Source organism: Myotis davidii, unplaced genomic scaffold, assembly GCF_000327345.1.
Source record: "Myotis davidii unplaced genomic scaffold, ASM32734v1 scaffold743, whole genome shotgun sequence".
NCBI lineage: Eukaryota > Metazoa > Chordata > Mammalia > Chiroptera > Vespertilionidae > Myotis > Myotis davidii.
The window spans coordinates 1,394,751-1,414,405 of record NW_006296221.1 but is presented as its reverse complement, the minus strand read 5'-3'; the positions used below and the strand labels follow the sequence as shown (position 1 = coordinate 1,414,405).

The following is a 19,655-nucleotide window of genomic DNA, read 5'->3' as shown; positions in this document are numbered from 1 at the left end:
ATACGGGAAGAGACTGGACGAAAATCGTTCACCTATGGATGAGGACAGTGGGTGGGGAGTGAGGGCGGAGGGTGGAGTGGGAACTGGGAGGAGGGAAGTTATGGGGGAAAAAAGATGAACAAATGAATACCCTTTGTAATACTTTAAGCAATAATAATAATAAAAAAGAACAGTATGCCATATACGCCAGGTCCCTTGAAACATGCTGTGCAGATGTTTCTTCCCTGCAGCGACTGTGTCAAGCAGCAAGGATGGACTGGCTCCCGGCATCAAACTATGACCTCCTGGTCCATAGATCCATGCTCAACCACTGAGCCACTGGTTGGGCAAAATAGTACCTCTTTGGTAGGGAAATATTCTTATAGTGTTGGCAGCTGGGCCTCACTCTGCAGGGGCTTAACCCGTATTAACTATTTTTATTATTGTCAAGATTCCAAAGACAGAGTGCAGCCAGGCACACTGTAGGTGGACAAGGAGTGCAGCTATGAGTAGTAGTGGCATCACATCTCATCTGCAGTAGCAAGGGCTGTCTTCTTAGGAAATGAATTTTAAAGACACTGTCCAGCCATGGGCCGCACCTGGTCCTCCTCTTAGTTTTAGCCAGATTGCAGGGCAGGTCTGAGAAGGTGTGCTTATAACTCAGAGACCAAGATACGGAATTAAGGTAGTGCTGATTCTTGAAGTTTTTCTCCTTTTCTCTCTGCAAAATGAAATGTAATGCCATTTACTCCTCAGACCAGAAATGTAGCATTGTCTCCCTGGAAAATGAAGAAAAGAGAAGTCATAAAAAAAAAAACCAGTGTTTCCAGACTTTAAATAGGAATGAATATATTACTATGTCTAAAACTCGATAGCAAGTGCCCACTCTCAGTTTTTGAATCTGGAGGGCTATGTTTTTTGAAAAAGTCCTACTTACAGATAAGATAGCCAAATTGACTCTTTGCTCCTCTGCTTCACTTTCTTTCAACCTCTGTCCTTGGATCGCACTTATTTCCCCGAATCTCAGTGGCTCCATCACAGTATCTGTCCGATCTGCCTGCACCTCCCCTACTGTGCAAGTTGGTCTCACTCCCCAGGAAGTCTGGGCATCTTTCTCTGCTTGCATCTCCTCTCTGCCTGCGTTTGTCTCTTAGCGTCTCAATCCCTTTTTCTTTTGCCCTTCATCCTTTATTTTCCTTGCTATCTTTTGTATTTATTTATTTAATATATTTTTTTATTGATTTTAGAGAGGAAGGGAGAAGAAGAGAGAGATAGAAACATTAATAATGAGAGAGAATCATTGATCGGCTGCCTCCTGCACACCCCCTACTGGGGATCGAGCCCGAAACCCAGGCATGTGCCCTTGGCCAGAATCAAACCTGGGACCCTTCAGTCCACAGGCTGACGCTCCATCCACTGAGCCAAGCTGGCTAGGGCTCATCTTTTATATTTATTTGCTGAAGTACATTTATCAAATAAAAGATTTATGGTACATTCTTTTAAAACTATTAAATCGCAAAACAAAAATTCTATCAAAGAGAATTTGGAAAAATAAGGGATGCTTTAAAAGTTCCATTTGTTAATCTGATGAACAGAATGAACTGTTGATTATAATAGAATCAGGGACATAGAAAGGGAATGGACTGACTATTCTTGGGGGGGAAAGGGGTGTGGGAGATGCGGGAAGAGACTGGACAAAAATCGTGCACCTATGGATGAGGACAGTGGGTGGGGAGTGAGGGCGGAGGGTGGGGTGGGAACTGGGAGGAGGGGAGTTATTGGGGGAAAAAGAGGAACAAATGTAATAATCTGAACAATAAAGATTTAATTAAAAATTTTAAAAAGTATATAAATAAATAAAAGTTCCATTTGTTGAACAAACTCAAAAAGAGTCTGGAGATGCCCAGGCCAGAGTGAGTGGCTCAGCTGATTGAGCATTGTCCTGTGCACTAAAAGGTTGCCAGCTCAACTCCTGGTCAGGGCACCTACCTGGGTTGTGGGTTCAATCCTTGGTCGGGCTTGTATAGGAGGCAACAAGTTGTTTCTCTCTCTCCTATTGATGTTTTCTCTCTCTCCCTTCCTCTCTCTAAGCATGTCCTCTGGTGAGGATTAAAACAGACAAACAAACAATGTCTAGAGCAGTGGTTCTCAACCTTCTGGCCCTTTAAATACAGTTTGTCATGTTGTGACCCCAACCATAAAATTATTTTCATTGCTACTTCGTAACTGTAATTTTGGTACTGTTATGAATCGTGATATAAATATCTGATATGCAGGATGGTCTTAGGCGACCCCTGTGAAAGGTTCGTTCGACTGCCAAAGGGGTCGCGACCCACAGGTTGAGAACCGCTGGTCTAGAGGATTTGCTAGAAATGAATGATAAAGTTTATGCAACCCTAGCTGGTTTCTCAGTGGCTAGAGCATTGGTTCTCAGACTAAAGGGTTGAGGGTTCGATTCTCCATCAAGAGCACATACTTTGGTTGCAGGCTTGGTCCCTGGCCCTGCTCGGGGCTTGTGTGGGAGGCAGCCAACCAATATGTCTTTCACATTGATGTTTCTCTCTCTCTCTTTCTCTCTCTCTCTCTCTCTCTCTCCCTCTCTACCTCTCCTTCCCCCTTCTACTCTCTCAAAACATCAATCTATCTTACATAATAAAACCCTAATATGCAAATTGACAAACTGCAGAATGACTCAAAACGTAAGAATACAAGGTAATAGAGCTCAGAACATTCCCAGTCAGGGGAACATCCAACATGGGGCCTGCAGGAGTCAGCAATCAATGATTCTCTCTCATCATTGATGTTTCTCTCTCTCTCTCTCCCTCTCTACCTCTCCGTCCCCCTTCTACTCTCTCAAAACATCAATCTATCTTACATAATAAAACCCTAATATGCAAATTGACCAAACTGCAGAATGACTCATTGCTATGACACACACTGACCACCAGGGGGGCAGATGCTCAATGCAGGAGCTGCCCCTGGTGGTCAGTGCACTCCCACGGGTGGGGGAGGGGGGGCACCGCTCAGCCAGAAGCCGGGCTCATGGCTGGCGAGTGCAACAGCAGTGGTGGGAGCCTCTCCTGCCTCTGCGGCAGCACTACAGAGTGGCAGCTACAGCAGGCCCTGTGGGGCCAGGATGAATGGGAGCTGTATGGCACCCAGCCAGGGCTCAGGCTCCTCCCCGGCTGCCTGCTGCTTCATGCACTACTGTCGGCCTGGCCTGAGGGGATAGGGCCGAAACTGGCAGTCCGACATCCCCCAAGGGGTCCCGGATTGTGAGAGGGCGCAGGCCAGGCTGAGGGACCCTCCGGTGCATGAATATGTGCACCGGGCTTCTAATAGAAGAATATCCTCTGGTGAGGATTTTTAAAAAAAGATTTATTTAAGACTCTTAGGGCTTGCAAATAGGAATCACAACAGGCGATACCCAGAGTGTTCTAGCTCCTTCCATGGAAGGAAGAAAAGCTGAGGGTCGGAGGCAGACACTGTTCTATGACTTGATTATGGTCAGACCTGCAAGCTGGACCTGGCCAGAATGGTGATTGCTTACTCCCAAGGCCCCTTAGAGACTCTCTGTAATCGATGTTCATTCTGACATAAATCAGCACCCCTTTCCTACCTCCTGCCATGTGCTGGTTTCTGGAACAGATTGTCCTGTCCTGGTCAAGCATGTAATTTCCATGCAGGGCAGCATTCATGCACTAGTACCCATGACCATCCCCCTTCCCCTTCACCCCGATTCACTCTCTGGCCCCTGTCAAGCAGCACAGAGAATATTCACCTTGTCTGGCAGCCCCCAAGATGCACCTCCTATGTGTTTCCCTTAATAAACTCTGTTAGTTATTAGACTGGAGTGGCCTGCTTCTTCCTTCTGTTTTTCCCTGCCTTACCCTTATGGAGGCAGGTTTCCCGTCTCAGAGCTCGACGCTGGGTCTGTGTGTAATAACAGGTTCGCATAGTAAAAAGGACATTCTTGAGAAGAGTCCGTCCTACATTCCTAGCCTGTGGGGCGATGCTCCTCTAGATGACCGGTGGTCTGCGTGCCGAGCGGCAGGCGGTCTCGATGCTGGACCTATGGGGATCTGTAGGTGGATGTGCTCCCTTCCTTAGTCCTTCAGGGGGGTAATCAGATGGTTGGCTGGACGTTTGATGTATATCCAGGCATTGTTGCAGGACTGGAAAATTCAACCGTTTAAATTCCCAGATTAGTTAAAGGAAGAATAGAAATGTTTCCTCCTACCTCATTCAGTTGAAGCAAGCAGCATGACTAGATTGACTCCATTTTATTTCTCCACTCCATTTTTCACATATAGTCCTCCCTCCCTTCCCCCACAACCAGTCATAAATCTGAATGCGGTTCGCCCATTTGGCTTAGCTGGTTTTACCCTGTTTTCTCTTACCACCTATTTCTGTTTTGAATTCAGCATTTCTTTGTTGTATTGTATCAAACACTGATCTTGCTATATCGTTTTCCACATGCTAGCTTTTAGAGTGGTCGCAAATAGTCTCATTTATCTATGAAAGTGTCATAACTTACTTGTCATGCTCCCATTTTGGACTCATAGTATGGTCCCTTTTTATTCTTTTCACTCTGATGAATATTTTTTTTTTCAGTATTAGCATCTTTGTTTTACAGTTAAGAAACTGAAGCCCAGAAAGATTCAATGACTCATTGAGAATCAAAGACAATGTCAATGATACACCCTAGAGTCCAGTGGTTCTCAACCTGTGGGTCGCGACTCCTTTGGTGGTCGAATGACCCTTTCACAGGAGTCGCCTAAGACCATCCTGCATATCAGATATTTACATGACGATTCATCACAGTAGCAACATTACAGTGATGAAGTAGCAACGAAAATAATTTTATGGTTGGGGTCACAACATGAGGAACTATATTTAAAGGGCCAGAAGGTTGCGAACCACTGCGGCCTAGACTATTTAGCTTCTTGCCCACAGATTCACCCACCTCACCACATTTCTCACCAGAAAGCAGGGCTCATGGATCAACATCAAATAACCTCATAGCCTAAACAAGATTAGACCTAGAAAAGCCTGAAGGGAAAAATTCCAAATAGTTATCTCAGAATACAATCTTGCTCTATTTTTTTCTTCCTTGAAAGTAATGCTCTTTGATACTAAGAGAGAAAAAGGTGCTTGAATTCCCATTGGAAGGTATTTGCTCTTCTAAGAAACAATAAGTTTTCAGGTTATTATCAAATGCTTTTAAAGCCTGAAAATATGATGAATATTTTATACAGACATTTTAGATCTTTTTCTGATGTGGGTCTCTCTGTAAGTATAATGACTAGGCCAAAGGGAAAAAATAGTGTTGTGTTTCTTTCTTTCTTTTTTTAATATCATTTTATTGATTTCAGAGAGGAAGGGAGAGGAAGAGAGAGACAGAAACATCAATGATGAAAAAGAACCATTGATCAGCTGCCTCCCACATCTGCAAGCCCCCTTCCTGGGGCTGAAGCCTGCAACCTGGGCGTGTGCCCTTGATCGGAATTGAACCTAGGACTCTTTTTTTTTTATTTTTGAACCTAGGACTCTTTAGTCTGAAGGCCAACGCTCTATCCACTGAGCCAAACCAGCTAGGGCTGACATGTCTTTTTTATGACATTTTAGCAGGGACTGTTTCTGGGCTATTTTATTCAATCAATCCATCTTGTTGCTTTTAGGCTGTTATACTGGGTTTTATTTGTTCGCCTTTCCCCTCTTTTTTCTTCTTTCTCTTTTACCATACTATTTTGATAACTATGGTCTTTTAGTATGTTTTGATATCTTTTAGGGCCTGTTCCATCACAGATCTTTGCTTTCTTTTGAACTTTTTTCCCCCCATATTCTTGCTTTTTCTATTCCTCCCCATGAGTTTTAGAATTGTCTTGCCAAGGGCCATAACTTCTCCCCTGGTGGGGGATGTCCAGACGACCAAGTGGCCTAGGTCTCTAATGCCCCCATAGCACATGTGTGTGAGCCAAACTAGCCTGCTCAGACAGGGTCATCAAAGCAAGGGCGGAGGGTATGAGCAGAACCCATGGGCAGGCCCCCAAATAAGCCCCAAAGCCAGGTTTCTAAGCCTGAGGAGAGGATAAAATTCGCCCTAGGAGGGGGCTGCGATGATAGGTTTAGGGAGGGAGTGCATGGGTGGGGCCGTCCCGCCCTAAGGAAGGAGCTGGGTGGAGTAGATATAAAGAGGCTCAGGCACTGCAGTCAAAGCTATCTCCTGGCTCACTCTGGCGACTCCTTCCTCAGAGAGCAGCTCTTCCAGATTGCACCTTCCCAAGGTAAGGAGACTGCAGTGGGGTCCGAGGGATCTAGAGCCTTCACCACAGTCTACTTGGAATCCTCCAGTCCCTGGCGAACAGAGCTGGTCTCTGGGAGGGTGGTGGTGGGGTATCGATGCTCCCGCTTGGCAGGGAAGAAAGTCAGTGAGCACTAGTTAGTTTGACTCAGTGGATAGAGCATCGGACTGAAGGGTCCCAGGTTTGATTCTAGTCAAGGGCAAGTACATCAGTTGCAGGCTCAATCCTTGGCCCTGGTTGGGGCAGGTGTGTGAAGCAACCAATCGATGTGTCTCTCTGTCTTTCCCCCTCACTTCTACTTTCTCTAAAAGTCAATGGAAAAATGAGGTTTAACAACAAAAGGAAGTCCCTAGCGGTTTGGCTCACTGGATAGAGTGTCGTTGTGCAGACCAAAGGGTCCCAGGTTCAATTCTGGTCAAGGGCATGTATCTTGGTTGCAGGCTTCTCCCCAGCCCAGGCCCTGTTTGGGGCTCATGCAGGAGGCAACCAATCGATGTTTCCCTCTCACATTGATATTTCTCTGTCTCTCCACCTCCCACCCTCTCTCAAAATCAATGGAAAAATATTCTCGTGTGAGGATTAAAAAAAAGTCAGTGATTCCGATTTCCAGTCCTAGCAGGTTTTGTGTGTTGGGAGTAGAGCAAGAAGGTGGGTCTCTGTGCTCAGTGGGATGGGTGTTGTTGCGTGTCACTGAGCTCCCCAGTAGGGCTGCCTGTTGGAGACCTTGGGTCCCATCGACAGATGGGCGCAGATTCATTTTTAGGCTGTGAGAGGTGCTGTGGAACAGTGGTTATGGTTAATCTGGGTTTAAATCCTGAAGAGACCTGAAACGACATTTGTAACTTTGAGCAAAATATCAGAAGCCTGGCTAAGCTCCTTATCTGTAAAATGGAGATTAAATGAGCAGATTTCTTAGGATTGTTGTGAGAATTAAGCAATGAGCCTTGGGGCTTGCTGCAAAATTTAGAGAGAAAAATCAGGATTTGGTATCCTGTGTGCTTTGCCACTTACTAGCTATGTGATTTAGGTAATCTGAAAAAAGGTGGCTACTGATGGGATCAAGTTTTAAGGTCACTGAGAAGGCTAAATGAGATAACCTCAATGAGATTTACTGCCAGGTGACTCAGTTGGTTGGAACGTCATCCCATACACCAAAAAGTTTTGGGTTTAATTCCCGGTCAGGGTGTTTATAGGAGGCAATAAATTGATGTTTCTCTCTCCCACTGATTCTCTCTTCTCTTCTCTTCTCTTCTCTTCTCTTTCCTGCCCTCCTGCCCTCCCTCCCTCCCTCTCTCTCCCCCTCTCTGTCTCAAATCATACATCCTCTGATTTGGGGCAGGGTAGAGGGAGTGAGCAAAAGAGACAAAAGAGAACTCATGATGGACACGGAGAATGGGGTGGTGATTTTGGGGGTGAAGTGGGATGGGTGGAGATGAAAGAGGGCATAGAGGGGATACATAGTGATGGGGGAAAAAAGACATTAGCCCAAACTGATAAAGGCTTAACCTGGGCTCTCGAACGTTACTCCACTCCTGGCAACTAGTGATTTCCAGAGCCCTGAGGGTATTCCATTTACTGACATGTTCCATCCATCTCCCATCAGGCACTTGGTGGAGGGGAGCTGGGGCCTCGAGGGTGCTCTTAGCATTGCCTCCAGGCTAAATTATGTGGTCTTATTTTTCACTCTTCTGCAGATTTAGGATGAGAGTGGGTGGGGCCACTTCACCCCTAGGGAACCACCAGGTTCAGGGATCCCCATAAACAACTCTTCCCAAAGACCAGGGTGAGGGGTCCTACCCAGTTCTCAGGGCAGGAGCTGTCAGCAGGGGATTGGCAAGAGGCATTTGCAAGTTTTGGAGTCAATAACTTCAAAGAAATTTTAAGGACAAAGACAAATGCTCACAACATTCATAACGGGTGGAATAGGGAAATCAAAGCAAATGTATTGAATGCTAGCAGTTCTAGTAACATCTCCATAGGCCATCTCAGAAGAGGTTGCTTCAGAAGCTTTTGGAAAGAAGTGAAATTTGGCCAGATTTACCAGAAAGGGGAGGGATCATGTGAATTGACCCCAGATTGGGAGAGGCCCACTTTTGCTACCGCTGCATTTTTCTGAGTCACATTCAATGGTGCCGCTCCTCATTCCCACAGATCAGGAAGAATAGAAATAACAGCTAAGGTAGCAGTTAAAAATGGCAGACCTGCTTGCCCTTTCTCAGAGGTTATAAGATCTGTTTTATTGAGTTCCTTTAAGGACAGAAGCTTGCATTGTTCTAGTAACTAGCGGCTGCTCCCAGCTTACAGTCCTCTGGACACCTGCCCAGTGTAAACATGAACACAGGAGCATGGAGCCCCTCCTCGCTCTTGGCATTCTGAGGTTAATGGTCATTAATCGTGGGAAGGCATCAGGCGCTTTGAGGGAGGGTGGGAGTGTGATGCCTGCGATCAGGTGGCTCTGGGGGCCTTCCTTCTGCGGAGAGCCAGGTTCTGATAAAGAAGGAACGGCACAAAGTGCAGGTCATGATGATGATGATGATGGTGCAGGATGTCCTCTGTCATTCATTCCACAATGTCAATTGTTCCCTGAGTTGGGCACCCCTCTAGGTTTGGGAAACACAGCGGTGGGAGACAAACACCCCTGACTTCATGCAGCTCATCCTCTATTGTTCTCGAGAACCGAGGTTCTAGGAAGATTTAAACAGCGATGCTGATGGAGAGAGAACAAGCGAGCAGCTAGTGCACTTGCTGCATTTGGCCAGAGATAAAATTTCATTTGGCTTCTTGGAGTTTTAAATACATGTTTGTTGATTTCAGAGAAGAAGGGAGAAGGAGAGAGAGAGATAGAAACATCAGTGATGAGAGAGAATCATTGATTGGATGTCTCCTGCACGCCCCACACTCGGGGATTGAGCCCACAACCTGAGCATATGCCCTGACCAGGAATCGAACCGTGACCTCCTGGTTCATAGGTCGACGCTCAACCACTGAGCAATACCAGGTGGTTTTAAAATAAGTTTTCAGCCAACATCAAACATTCTGAAATCTTACCTAGAGGTCTTACTTTCTGGCTTCTGAAATGTGAAACAGCAACCCTGGCCTTCATTTCCAACAGCAACATCGGCTGAACCAAGGGAGGGCTGCCCCTTTGAGAGGGAGTAAGTGGGTCAGTCCACTGTTCTGAGGCCTTCGGTTACGCCTGGCCTTACCTCTCAAGCTCTGCCTGGCCACCGTGTGGGACCTGCCTCTCACTTCCCTACTTTTTGCTTTGCCTCTTTTCACCTCTTCTTCTTCTATTTTGTTTTCTTGTGTTATTTAAAAAAATTGTTGACATTATTACTGATGTCCTCATCCCTCCCCGGCTTTGCCCACTTCCACCCAGCCTCCCCTCTCCCCTTTCCTCTGGCTAGCACCATGCTGTTGTCTGTGCCTTTGGGCTATACATATATGTTCTTTGGCTAATCCCTTAACCTTCTTTCATCCAGTCCCTCTCCCCTCACCTCTGCGCTTATTTTTGAATCAATTTTCCTTGTCAATCTGTAAACTGTCTTGAATTCTTTTTGGAGCATCATACAAATAGATAGGAAATAAAGCCACCTGCTCCCACTGCCAGAAATAACCACTGTGAACATTTTTGTGTACTGCTTTCCCCTGCATGTTTGTGTACATATTTAAGGCAAGTTGAAAACAGCCTATAATTATGTCAGCCCGAGTGCTCACAGCAAGGTAACATTATTTGACATTTCCCAAGTTCTGGATGTATCCAAGGGGATTGATAGCTTGCCAGTAGGCCCGACTAAGCACCCCTAGAATTAATCAGTGCTATCGCAGGGCCCTGAAGAAGCTAAAGGGCTGTGAGGTGAGGTGTTTGGGAGTCACTCAACATGTCTTACTTTAACATCTCCAACAGGCCTGCTGGACCCAGACTCCACTGAGAACAGAAGGGAGAGGATTTCAGCCTCTTGGAAGATGTTCAGAGCTGTGAGTCCCTGCTTAATTTTATATCATTTTATCTTCTGGCTTTAATTACATGATTAGGAATTACTTGTGATAAAAAGTTACATATTCTAATAACTTAAAAGTTCCCTTGGTTAAAAATGTTGAAGTAGAAAGTGAAATATTGAGGGAACAATTGGGACCTTTACATTTCAATCCCCCAACCCATGAAGACACAATTTATTCGCAAGTCTATTGTGAAAAGGTCATACAATAATCTATGAAGGAAACACAAATAGGGCGACAATGGCTGTGGGCAGGAGAAATGCTCAGTGAAGCTCTCTGAGACCTGAAGAACAGAGTGTCTATGTGAAAATGGGAGACTGTCCCAGGTACAAGGGATGGCAAGAGCAAAGGTGGGTTGAGTGACAGAAGCAGAAGGTCCAACTGGCATAGAAGTCACCTTTCTTGACTCCTGGTCATCACCCAAGTTGTGAGACCGAGTGACAATCTGACCTGACCCGTCCTGGTTACTACAGGCCCTCTGCATGGCCCAACTTGTTAGTCTTATTTCTAATATGTGTGTCCTTGGAAAGTGGGAGTTTAGTGCCACTGGCCTCAATTATTTAGAACCTAGCCCAGTACTAGGTAGTAAGAAAGTTTTCTGCTTATAATAGTAAATACTAACTTAATAGTAAATACAGGGTGTCCCCCTCACCAAAAGTGTATGTACACTTTGGCTGTCATTTTTCATTCCAATGGGCTAATCTGAAAAGAAAGAAGCATCAGTTGAACCACCAGCTGTTAAAATGTGTATACATCTTTTGGGGACCCCCTGTATTTAGTCTAGATTGTCAAAGATGCACAGAAATAGACCCATCAGACCTTTTGGGTTTACTTACTCTTGCTTTACAGCTCTGATGACTTATTGAAAAGGGTGAGCTATTTTCTTAATCCACAACAGGTTAGAAATACCAATATAATAACGATGTGTGATAAGCAGGGCGGTCATGCTACATACTACATGGGTCATGCTACATAAAGTTATAATGATAGCTCAGAAAGTGCCTCATAGCATCTTACTTTCTAGAGACGGGAAGTTCTCAATGGTGAGGCATACCTGGCCCTGGGGCTCAGTAGGGGATGTGGCCTATACTAATCAGTTCATAGTTTTGTAGCCTGGAGGCAAGATGCTGGTTGACCTCGTCCGGCCTCAAGATCAAATTAATGATACCATTTAATTCAATCAATTCTGCCTTATTGGATGGCGTAGGCACAAACCAGTATGAATGATGAAAGTACTTTAACATAAGCTGAATGCTTACAGCACTAAGGTGATGGGTTCTGTGTCTGAGATGGAATAAAGACAAAAATATTCTGCATCAAACTAAAGGGAGAGAGTCCACACACACGCACAGTCTACCTTTCCTCCACACTTTGTACAAAAAGTAATAGAAAAACTACAATCCAAAACGAGAGTCAGACATCAGCCCTGATCTATTACCAAGATCCATACATATTTTTAAAAAGGTCTCCTGATTGAACCAGCACTTTGCCTTTTCAATTGGAACATAAGAGGAAACCTTTCTTTTTCCAAGTTTTTTGAAATTTTGATCTATTTTATTGGCTCCTTGTTGGGGGTGATAAAGGATATGTGAAGACGGTAAGGACTGGGTCCCACTTCAGAACCACTGCAGGAGGCTTGCCTGAGTGAATGTCAAATGAAGGCTGGCCTCTGGGAGCCCCTGAGCTGGGTCTGCAGCCCTCACGGCCAGGGCTCGAAGCGGAGCTGAGCTCAATGAATACCAGGGGTGATCACTGTCTCCAAAGGCTGGCTTTTAAGTCTAGCACCCACTCACAAAAAACCAGTGTCCCTCCAATAAGAATAATTTGCTTGCTGATGCCCGTTCTCCAAGCAGTATGTCCTGGCCTCTGGACCGATGTGACCAGCATCTGAGGCTGTGGAGTAATGGCCTCAAGGTTCTAGATGAGTCTAATCAAAGCTTTCCATTCATCTCCCAACATCGGAGGTTCCCAGGGAAACTGAAATGGTTAACCCTGAGCACTCATCCTGTGCCAGGGACTGTTGTATGTGCTAAGATACTTTACCTCATCTAATTCAGATAGGGACGAGCATTCCCATTTTACACAGGAGCAAATGAAGGTAGGGGGAGCAAGGGGCAGGGCCCGGGACTGATCTCAGGCAGTGTGACGCCAGTCAACCGTGGGGAGATCCTGGTTGGCTCTGCAGGTTCCCCGTGACCTCCTTCCTGACTTCTCCCCGGAGGGTGGAGGGCGGAGGGCGAGGGCTGCGGAGAGAACTGTTGGCTACGGAATGTAAACAGCCTACCTCCCACAGGGCACGCCCACTACATATTAGCTGTGGACAGCAGGTCCGCTAGTTAGCTGCTTAGTTGCTCAGCTTCACTTTCCTCAGCTGTAAAACCAGGGCCCTGTGGCAGAGGGAATAAGACCTGGGTTTTGCAATGAGACCCAGGTTTGATCCTGGCTCAGCAAATCCTGAGTAATCCCATGTCATGCCTCCCAGTGCTCTAAGGCCTCAACTAGAAAGGTAGCTGCTCTGAGCCCAAGAAGGCGTTTGTGTACGCATTGGAAACCTGTCAGCCTGGCCGGATTGCTGTTAGGATAAGCGTGGTGATCGGCTCTCCCTGGCACGGGTTTGAATGGAAAAAAATGAGGGAGGACGCAGGGTACACCCAGGCAGCTCAAACAGTGAAATAGGGCCATCGTTTGCTTCCTCAACTCGGCCCATCCAGCCATGTCCAGTCTCAGACCCAGGGCTCCTCGTGTCCATTGCTCAGTCCGGGCTACTAAAGCAGAAAGCATCCCAAAGATGGGTGAGGCCGAACAATCCTGGCTTTGTTTGGAAAGGTTTTGCCCCTGAATTTTCTAGCTGGTGTTTATCTGACTTCCTCGGCTCCGGAGGAGCTAAACTAGCAGATTCAGGTTCTTGGGGAGGGGAAAGGTGGGAACCCGGAGCCCCACTAGCGCCCATGTGCTGGGATCCTTTGTGACCTGCGTTGGGACAGAGCAGAGCGCGCCAGCCCGGGACAGGGGCGCACGGGGCGCGGGCACGTTCGCTGCCCTCCGTCTCCTGGGAAAGGCTGAGATTTCTCCCCGCAGCCTGGCCGCCTCTCTTTCCTCCGCGCAGCCGGGCGAGGTCACGTTGGGCTCATTAAGCCAGCAGGTAGGCAGTGCCCTGGCGCGACAGGCGGTCCTGGAATGTGCGAGGGGCGTGGTGACAGCCTCTGCCGCCGGCCTCTTTGCGCAACACCTTGGCTATATAACCGGGCCGCTGCGCTGCACCTGAGTGACTCCTTGGGTCCACGACCTGCGCAGGGAGCGCTGGTGAGTACCGCCGCCCCGGCCAGGGCGCTTCCCGCTCCCATCTCACTCTCTCTTGAGAACCTTAAACTACTTAATTCTTTTAGATATCCCTCCATGCTGACCTCAAGGAAACTTGGCTGGCTTTGGGCTGAGGAAGAGGAAAAAAATCACAAACCTCCAAATTTTCAGATTTCTTTCTTAGCATTACTGCTATAGCTATTACTACAGTTCCTATGAGTGCACTCCTGCTACTGGCAGTTATGAATGAGCCACACTTGGGGAATTCTCAAATTATAGATATATTAGGGCTCGTGGTTTGGGGAGGGAAAAGGGGTGGGGAATGGAAGTATTATGCGGCATCAGGAGGGCTAGGCGCTCTGTTTAGTCAGTGATTCTCTGTGTGACCCAAAGCAGGTCCCTCAGTGTCTGGGCCTCTGCTTCCCTTCTTTACAAGAACAGGCATCTGAGATTTGAGCTGAAATTCTAGGTCTGTGTGGCTGTCCCCTGCTGCACACCCCCACCCCACCCCCACCCAGCACGACTTCCACTGCTAAGTTGTTCTTTCTCTAAAGTGACTGCAAGGTACAGTGCAAACTTGTTCACCGGGGAGGTGGCCGGAATCAGGAGAGGGCTGGCCTGTCCCTCATCTTGTCTTGGGAGGACAGAGCCCACAATTTTTCAATGTTCTGAGGGTATCAGGCCAGATAACCAGGGAAGTGGCTAACTAGGAGAGAGATGGGCACAGGTGCAGTTTCGGGGGGGACCCAGGCTCTCCAGGCCAGAAAGAGGGCAGCCGGTGGAATGGCATTAATTCAGTTTTCAGATCCCCTGGGAGGTGCCTGCCCTAGGTCACTGGCACTGAGGTGAACGGAGTAGAACCCCTCCTGCTCCTTCCCAAGGAGGCAGCTTCCTCCAACATTTCATGGAGGCAGCTTGTTGGTTTCATTGGGTGCAATCCTCCTGCCCTGTGTGTTGGGTTCACCAAGTGATTTCTGGGTTAGCCCTCCTGTGATGGAGTTCATTCGCCTACACTTTGTTGGGAATGTTTGTAAAGTTGTGCCTCCTAGGAGACCATTGTTTCAGAGTGTTAAACGTGTTCGAATCTCTTGGTTTGTGCCAACCAACCAGCTGATAATGATCTGCTGGCAAGAAGGGCATGCTTCCAAAATCCACCCCAAGTCGCTCAACCACTCATTAAAAGAAGCCCCCAGTGGTGGGAGGACCTCTGGGTTATTACTGTTAGACACAAAGTTGACAAAAATAGCCTGAGTTCAACTTAAGAAAGAAGGCAGCCACCTTCCACCCCGCCTTCCTCACTCCCCTCCTCCCATCCCATCCCACCCCTACCCTGGGGACAGAATGGCTGTATCAGCAGGGAGCAAGCAGGATGTCTCGGGGAGTTAAGTCATCCCAATGGATTTTAATCATGCAGAAGAGTCCAAAAAGGGGGCTGCAAAAAAGATGGAAATGTGTTTTAAATGTTTATTATTATAAATTAGCCCTTTAACTGCCCCCAATGCAAAATAATTGATATAGTTTTATAATTATACAGGATTTCCTTAACATGTTCTAAACCCAAATTTAAGGCACACTGGGAGGGTGGTGTGGTAATGGGGCCCTACTTCCAAGAGAGGGCAAATGTCTTTAAAAATCCTGTTAGTGCTTATCAAAAGTCTAAATTAAAGCCATGTAGCAACATAAAACCAGGCCAACTGCTTCCCTGTCTCCTGTCCCACACCCCTCCCTCCCACCACTACCAGGCCTGTGGGGGCTATGTTGCCTAAAGGCAGCTAGAAAAGTAGTCACCACCCTCTTGGGAATTTTTGGTCTTGATCGTTTTTTTCAAAGTGTAAGAAAATATTCCCTCGAAGTGCGGTGTGATGCTCGGGGTAACTTGTGTGCGAGACTTGCAGCAGTGCCTGGCACAGTGCACTCAGCAAGCAGTCTGGCTACTAAGTGCCCTGCATGCTGGGCTGCAGAGGGATCCTCCCTGTGCTTGGGGCGGCCCCAGGGGGAGAAAGTGAGGGTGTCTTGGTCTGTCTGCAGGATGCTGCCTCATGCCTCCTTTCCCCACTTTTTCAGATGTCCTTGGGCTGAGCTCCGGCAGCCCCAGAACAGGTCCGGTTTGGAAAGACCCAAACAAAGCAGAGTGTAGGGGTTGGGTGACTGCCAGGTGCCCTACATTTCCCTGTTACACAGGTCTGAGAAGAGCCAAGACATTTCCTCTCCTTAGCCTGCAAGACTTCCTGTTGGCATGGGGTGCACAGGTGGATGCAGGAATTTGAGCCAAAAGGACTATCAACACAGCCAGATGGACTGTAGGGACCAGTGGTGGGAAGTGAAGGAGTAGGTGTGTGATCGTAACCCCAGCCTCATGCTCAGACATCAAAAGCCCCTTTCTGGGCATCAGAACTGCCAACATAGGTGCCTTTACTCTTCTCGGCTCCTGTGGCAGGTAGCGAGAGTGTGCTGGAGTGTGGCCTTGGAGAGGCCGGGGGAGGAACAGCTGCGTCAGGAGTGTGATGTTAGGAGAAAACCTTTGGAGCCTTTTAACTCCTAGTTTTATCAATATGAGCAACAGTACATTCTTGAACCTTCTTACCTTTGTGGATTTGGGGGTTGGGCTGTATCTTAAAATTTAGAAATTTCAGATGGAAGAAAATAACAATCACCCCATCCCACCATCCACTCTGAACCCCATGGGACATTTCTGGGTCCTTATTGAAGTGCTATGGATGGGACAACAATTGCCCTTTATTCACAATTTTCCTGTTGTTGTATTTTTATTGTTGTATTTTTGTTGTTCTGATTCTTTACAACCTCTTTAATGGCATGCCACTACACTGAATGGAGGCACCATAGTAAACTCCCTATTTACATTCTCCTCTCTGACAGTGCAGCAAGGTCTCTGGTCTACATCAAGTTCATTCCATCAGCAAACATTTCTGAGCACTGCTGTGTACCAGGCAGAGCTGCAGACCCCAAGGATGCAGTGAGCTAGACAAAGCCCCCTTCAAAGAGGTGATCAGCGCCAGGCAGGTCTTTTTAACTGTCTTAGGGAAAATCTTCAACCCCTAATTCCTAGTAGTAAAATGACTGGGTCAAGATTTATGTAAAATGGGTGGCTCTTTAGCCTTTTTGCCAAATGTTCTCCGGCATTGCCTGTAGTGCTCATCTTACTGCATCCTCTCCAGTATGACATATTTTTGACAAAAGCTTTTTTTTTTTACTCATTTTATTTAATTTGCACATATTGGGTTACTGAGGAGGCTGAACTCTTATTTGTAGCCACTTGCACTTCCTCTTCTGTGACTCATTTGTTCTAGTCCTTTGGGTTGCATTGTGTCAGGAGTCACACTTCCACCCATGTCACTGAGAAAGCCTTTGCCAGGGAAATGGGTTCTGAGGAAGGAAGCCTGGAAAGAACAGGGTCTGACAAATTAATCCAGGCGGCATGGCACAGTAATAATTGCTACTATTTCTTGGATGCCTGCCTGGTGCCAGGCACTTTGCTAGGTATCACCATTAACCTCATAACCCTGCAAAATAGAATTGTCCCCACTCTATACATGGGGAAACCGACACTTGATGTCCAGAGGCATAAAGGGACTTGTAAGCCCATGGGCCCTGATAAGGGGCACCTCTAGGATTTGAGCCAGGTCTAATGTGTCTTGCTTATGGCCGAAGACCTGACGGTTGGTTAAAGCAGGTGAACTGTATATGAGCATATAGGTTAAGTCCACTGGGGGCACCTTGGAGGATCATGAGGACTTGGCAGACCGAGAATCAATGAAGGTGGATGCGCTTGCATCCTCTTTCTGACTGAAGGGGACAGTCAAGACAGAGGACGAGACAGGGAGTAGGGAAATCAAAGATGGTTAGAGTGAAGTAGAGGTCAGGCTGGCATGGAAACACATGTTAAGAAGTGGTTGAAGGAGGCCTACAGAGGAGTGTAATACGGCGCTGAAGAGCCCACACTTAGGAGGTGTAAGCACAACACTCATCCACTCCCCAAACCCTTGCAGCTGCTGGCTCTCCCTGCCGTGACATCTGAGTGACCTCCTTTCAATGGCTGTTCCTTTAAGCTCTCTTTTCCCACCCACAGACCATGGCTCCTTGGCCTGAGGTGGAAGATGCCCAGCCCAACCCAGGTAAATACATCGAAGGCATCACGAGCCAACAGCCCCCCACAGATGGGAAAGGAAAGGAGACCAACAAAAGTAAGTGCTGCTCATCCAGTCCCCAGGGGCCTCCTGTGGGGACCCCAAGAGACACGGGGCTGATTCCTCATTTCTCCTGGCCTTTGTTGTTTGTTTGGCCAGATGTCGCTGGGACCTCTGAAACCAAGATTGAACTTCTGCCATCCCACTCCACTGCCACCCTGATCAAGGAGCCCACCGACACAGAAGACCCCTGGGACCTGCCCGAGTGTCAGCACAAGGGGATCAAGTGGACAGGTAAAGTGAGATCGGCAAGGGAGCGAGCTCACCTCCATTACAGCATCGCCTCCCTTCCCACTGTCCTGATGCCCTTCAAACAAAGGGCCCGGCCAGGGTTGTCACCCGACAGTCTAGGAGGCTTGGAGTGAAAGCATGGAGTGAGGACTGGGGAATCCTTGGTACTTTCTTTCGTTCATTCGGCAAATGTGCCATTGCTGGGGTTATAACCAGGCTGGACACGGTGCTGCTCCTTAATTACCCATTGCGTGCTGCCCAGCTCCTGGGTACTGTCAAGGTGCTATGGCTGCAGCAGTGAGCAGTTAGGGTCCCTGCTCTGAAAGCTGGATGGGGCTGGGGTTGGGGGAGTGGGGGTGTCCCCTTCCCTAAATGCAAGCATCAGAGAAGTCTTCCGGAAGACAGAGGTAGTATAGCCAGAATAGCTGGGCAAGCAAATGCTGCACTATTTTCCTGGTTCAGGGTGTAAGGTGATCTGTGGATTGCAGGACAGGGAGTGGAAAGGAGCTTTTGAGGTGGGAGGGGTGAGAACCACTTTAAAAGCAGAGAAAATAGCCATCAAGGATGCAGCATTGCCCAAGCCCTCCCCAAACGGAGGCTGTGATTGCTACCTTGCATCCACCTCTTAGAAAATAGTCTGTGCTGTTCAGAGGAGCTTAGGAGAGCCATTATCTCTGACCCCACACTTAGCGGGTGGTAAGTGCTCTTCACCGCCTCGCTCAGTGACACGGGCTCAGCTGAGCATGGAGCCTGGCTTGCTTATCCCAGACTACACCGAACCCCTCCTCCCCAGTGCACATCCTGTGGAGACACTGCAGGGGTTTCAACTAAGTGGGCGATAGTGGTAATTTCCCTGAAACTGCAGCCACAGCTGCCCACCATCTCTGGGCCTTGCTGTCCATAAGTGCTCACAGGCCCCTGGCTGGGGGTGGAGGGGGTTGGGGGGTTCAGAGTTCACTGCCAAACTCCTCAGGGTTTCAGACACTAAAAGTCTTTGTGCTTTTCCCCCTCCCTCAGAGAGAGACACCGAAGGGAAGATTCTGTGTATCTTGCAAGGGATTGGGAAGTTCCTTCTGCTCCTGGGCTTCCTCTACCTGTTCGTGTGCTCCTTGGATGTCCTCAGCAGTGCCTTCCAGCTGGTTGGAGGTATGGATGGGAGGGCTGAAGGGCTGGGGTAGGGGTGTTCTCATTTGGTTCAGATCCTTGCCAGGCATCAAGTCCTCTCCAGCTGCATTTTAGGGCTGGGAGCCACCTCGGCTCATCTCCCATTTTACAGAGGAGAAAACCGAGGCCTACAGAAGTCTGACTGGCTTAGGTGGCTTAGGCCAGGAGCCAGAGCTGGAGCCAGTTCCAGGCATCCAGGGCCTTGTGTTTGTCCACGAACCTTAGACAGGAAGCTGTTTGACATAGATTTATCTAAGGGATCCCTTCCTTCTTGGGAGCCCCCATGTGAGGGGAGTATTGGATAAGAATAATCTTAGGCCAAAGTTACTAAGAGAAGCTGGACCTTTGCCGGAGAAAGACAGGCGTCCCCAGACTGGGAGAGCCTTCATCCAGCCCTGAGCATGGCCCAGCGTGGCCGTGAAGTGTGAACTCACCATGGGCTTGGTCACCTTTGTACCCCAAAATGTCACAG

At 47.8% G+C, this 19,655-nt stretch overlaps 1 protein-coding gene across 1 annotated transcript in view; it reads left to right on the top strand.

Annotated features, from left to right (window-relative positions):
* Window positions 1-13,487: 13,487 nt before the first annotated feature.
* Window positions 13,488-19,655, top strand: part of SLC34A2 (solute carrier family 34 (type II sodium/phosphate cotransporter), member 2) — a 16,851-nt gene continuing 10,683 nt past the window's right edge. Inside the window, exons 1-4 of the mRNA XM_006771037.2 lie at window positions 13,488-13,586; window positions 17,671-17,785; window positions 17,888-18,022; window positions 19,037-19,165. Of these exons, the coding sequence (XP_006771100.1) occupies window positions 17,674-17,785; window positions 17,888-18,022; window positions 19,037-19,165 (376 nt within the window). The 5' untranslated portion in view covers window positions 13,488-13,586; window positions 17,671-17,673. The remainder of the gene's footprint in view (window positions 13,587-17,670; window positions 17,786-17,887; window positions 18,023-19,036; window positions 19,166-19,655) is intronic.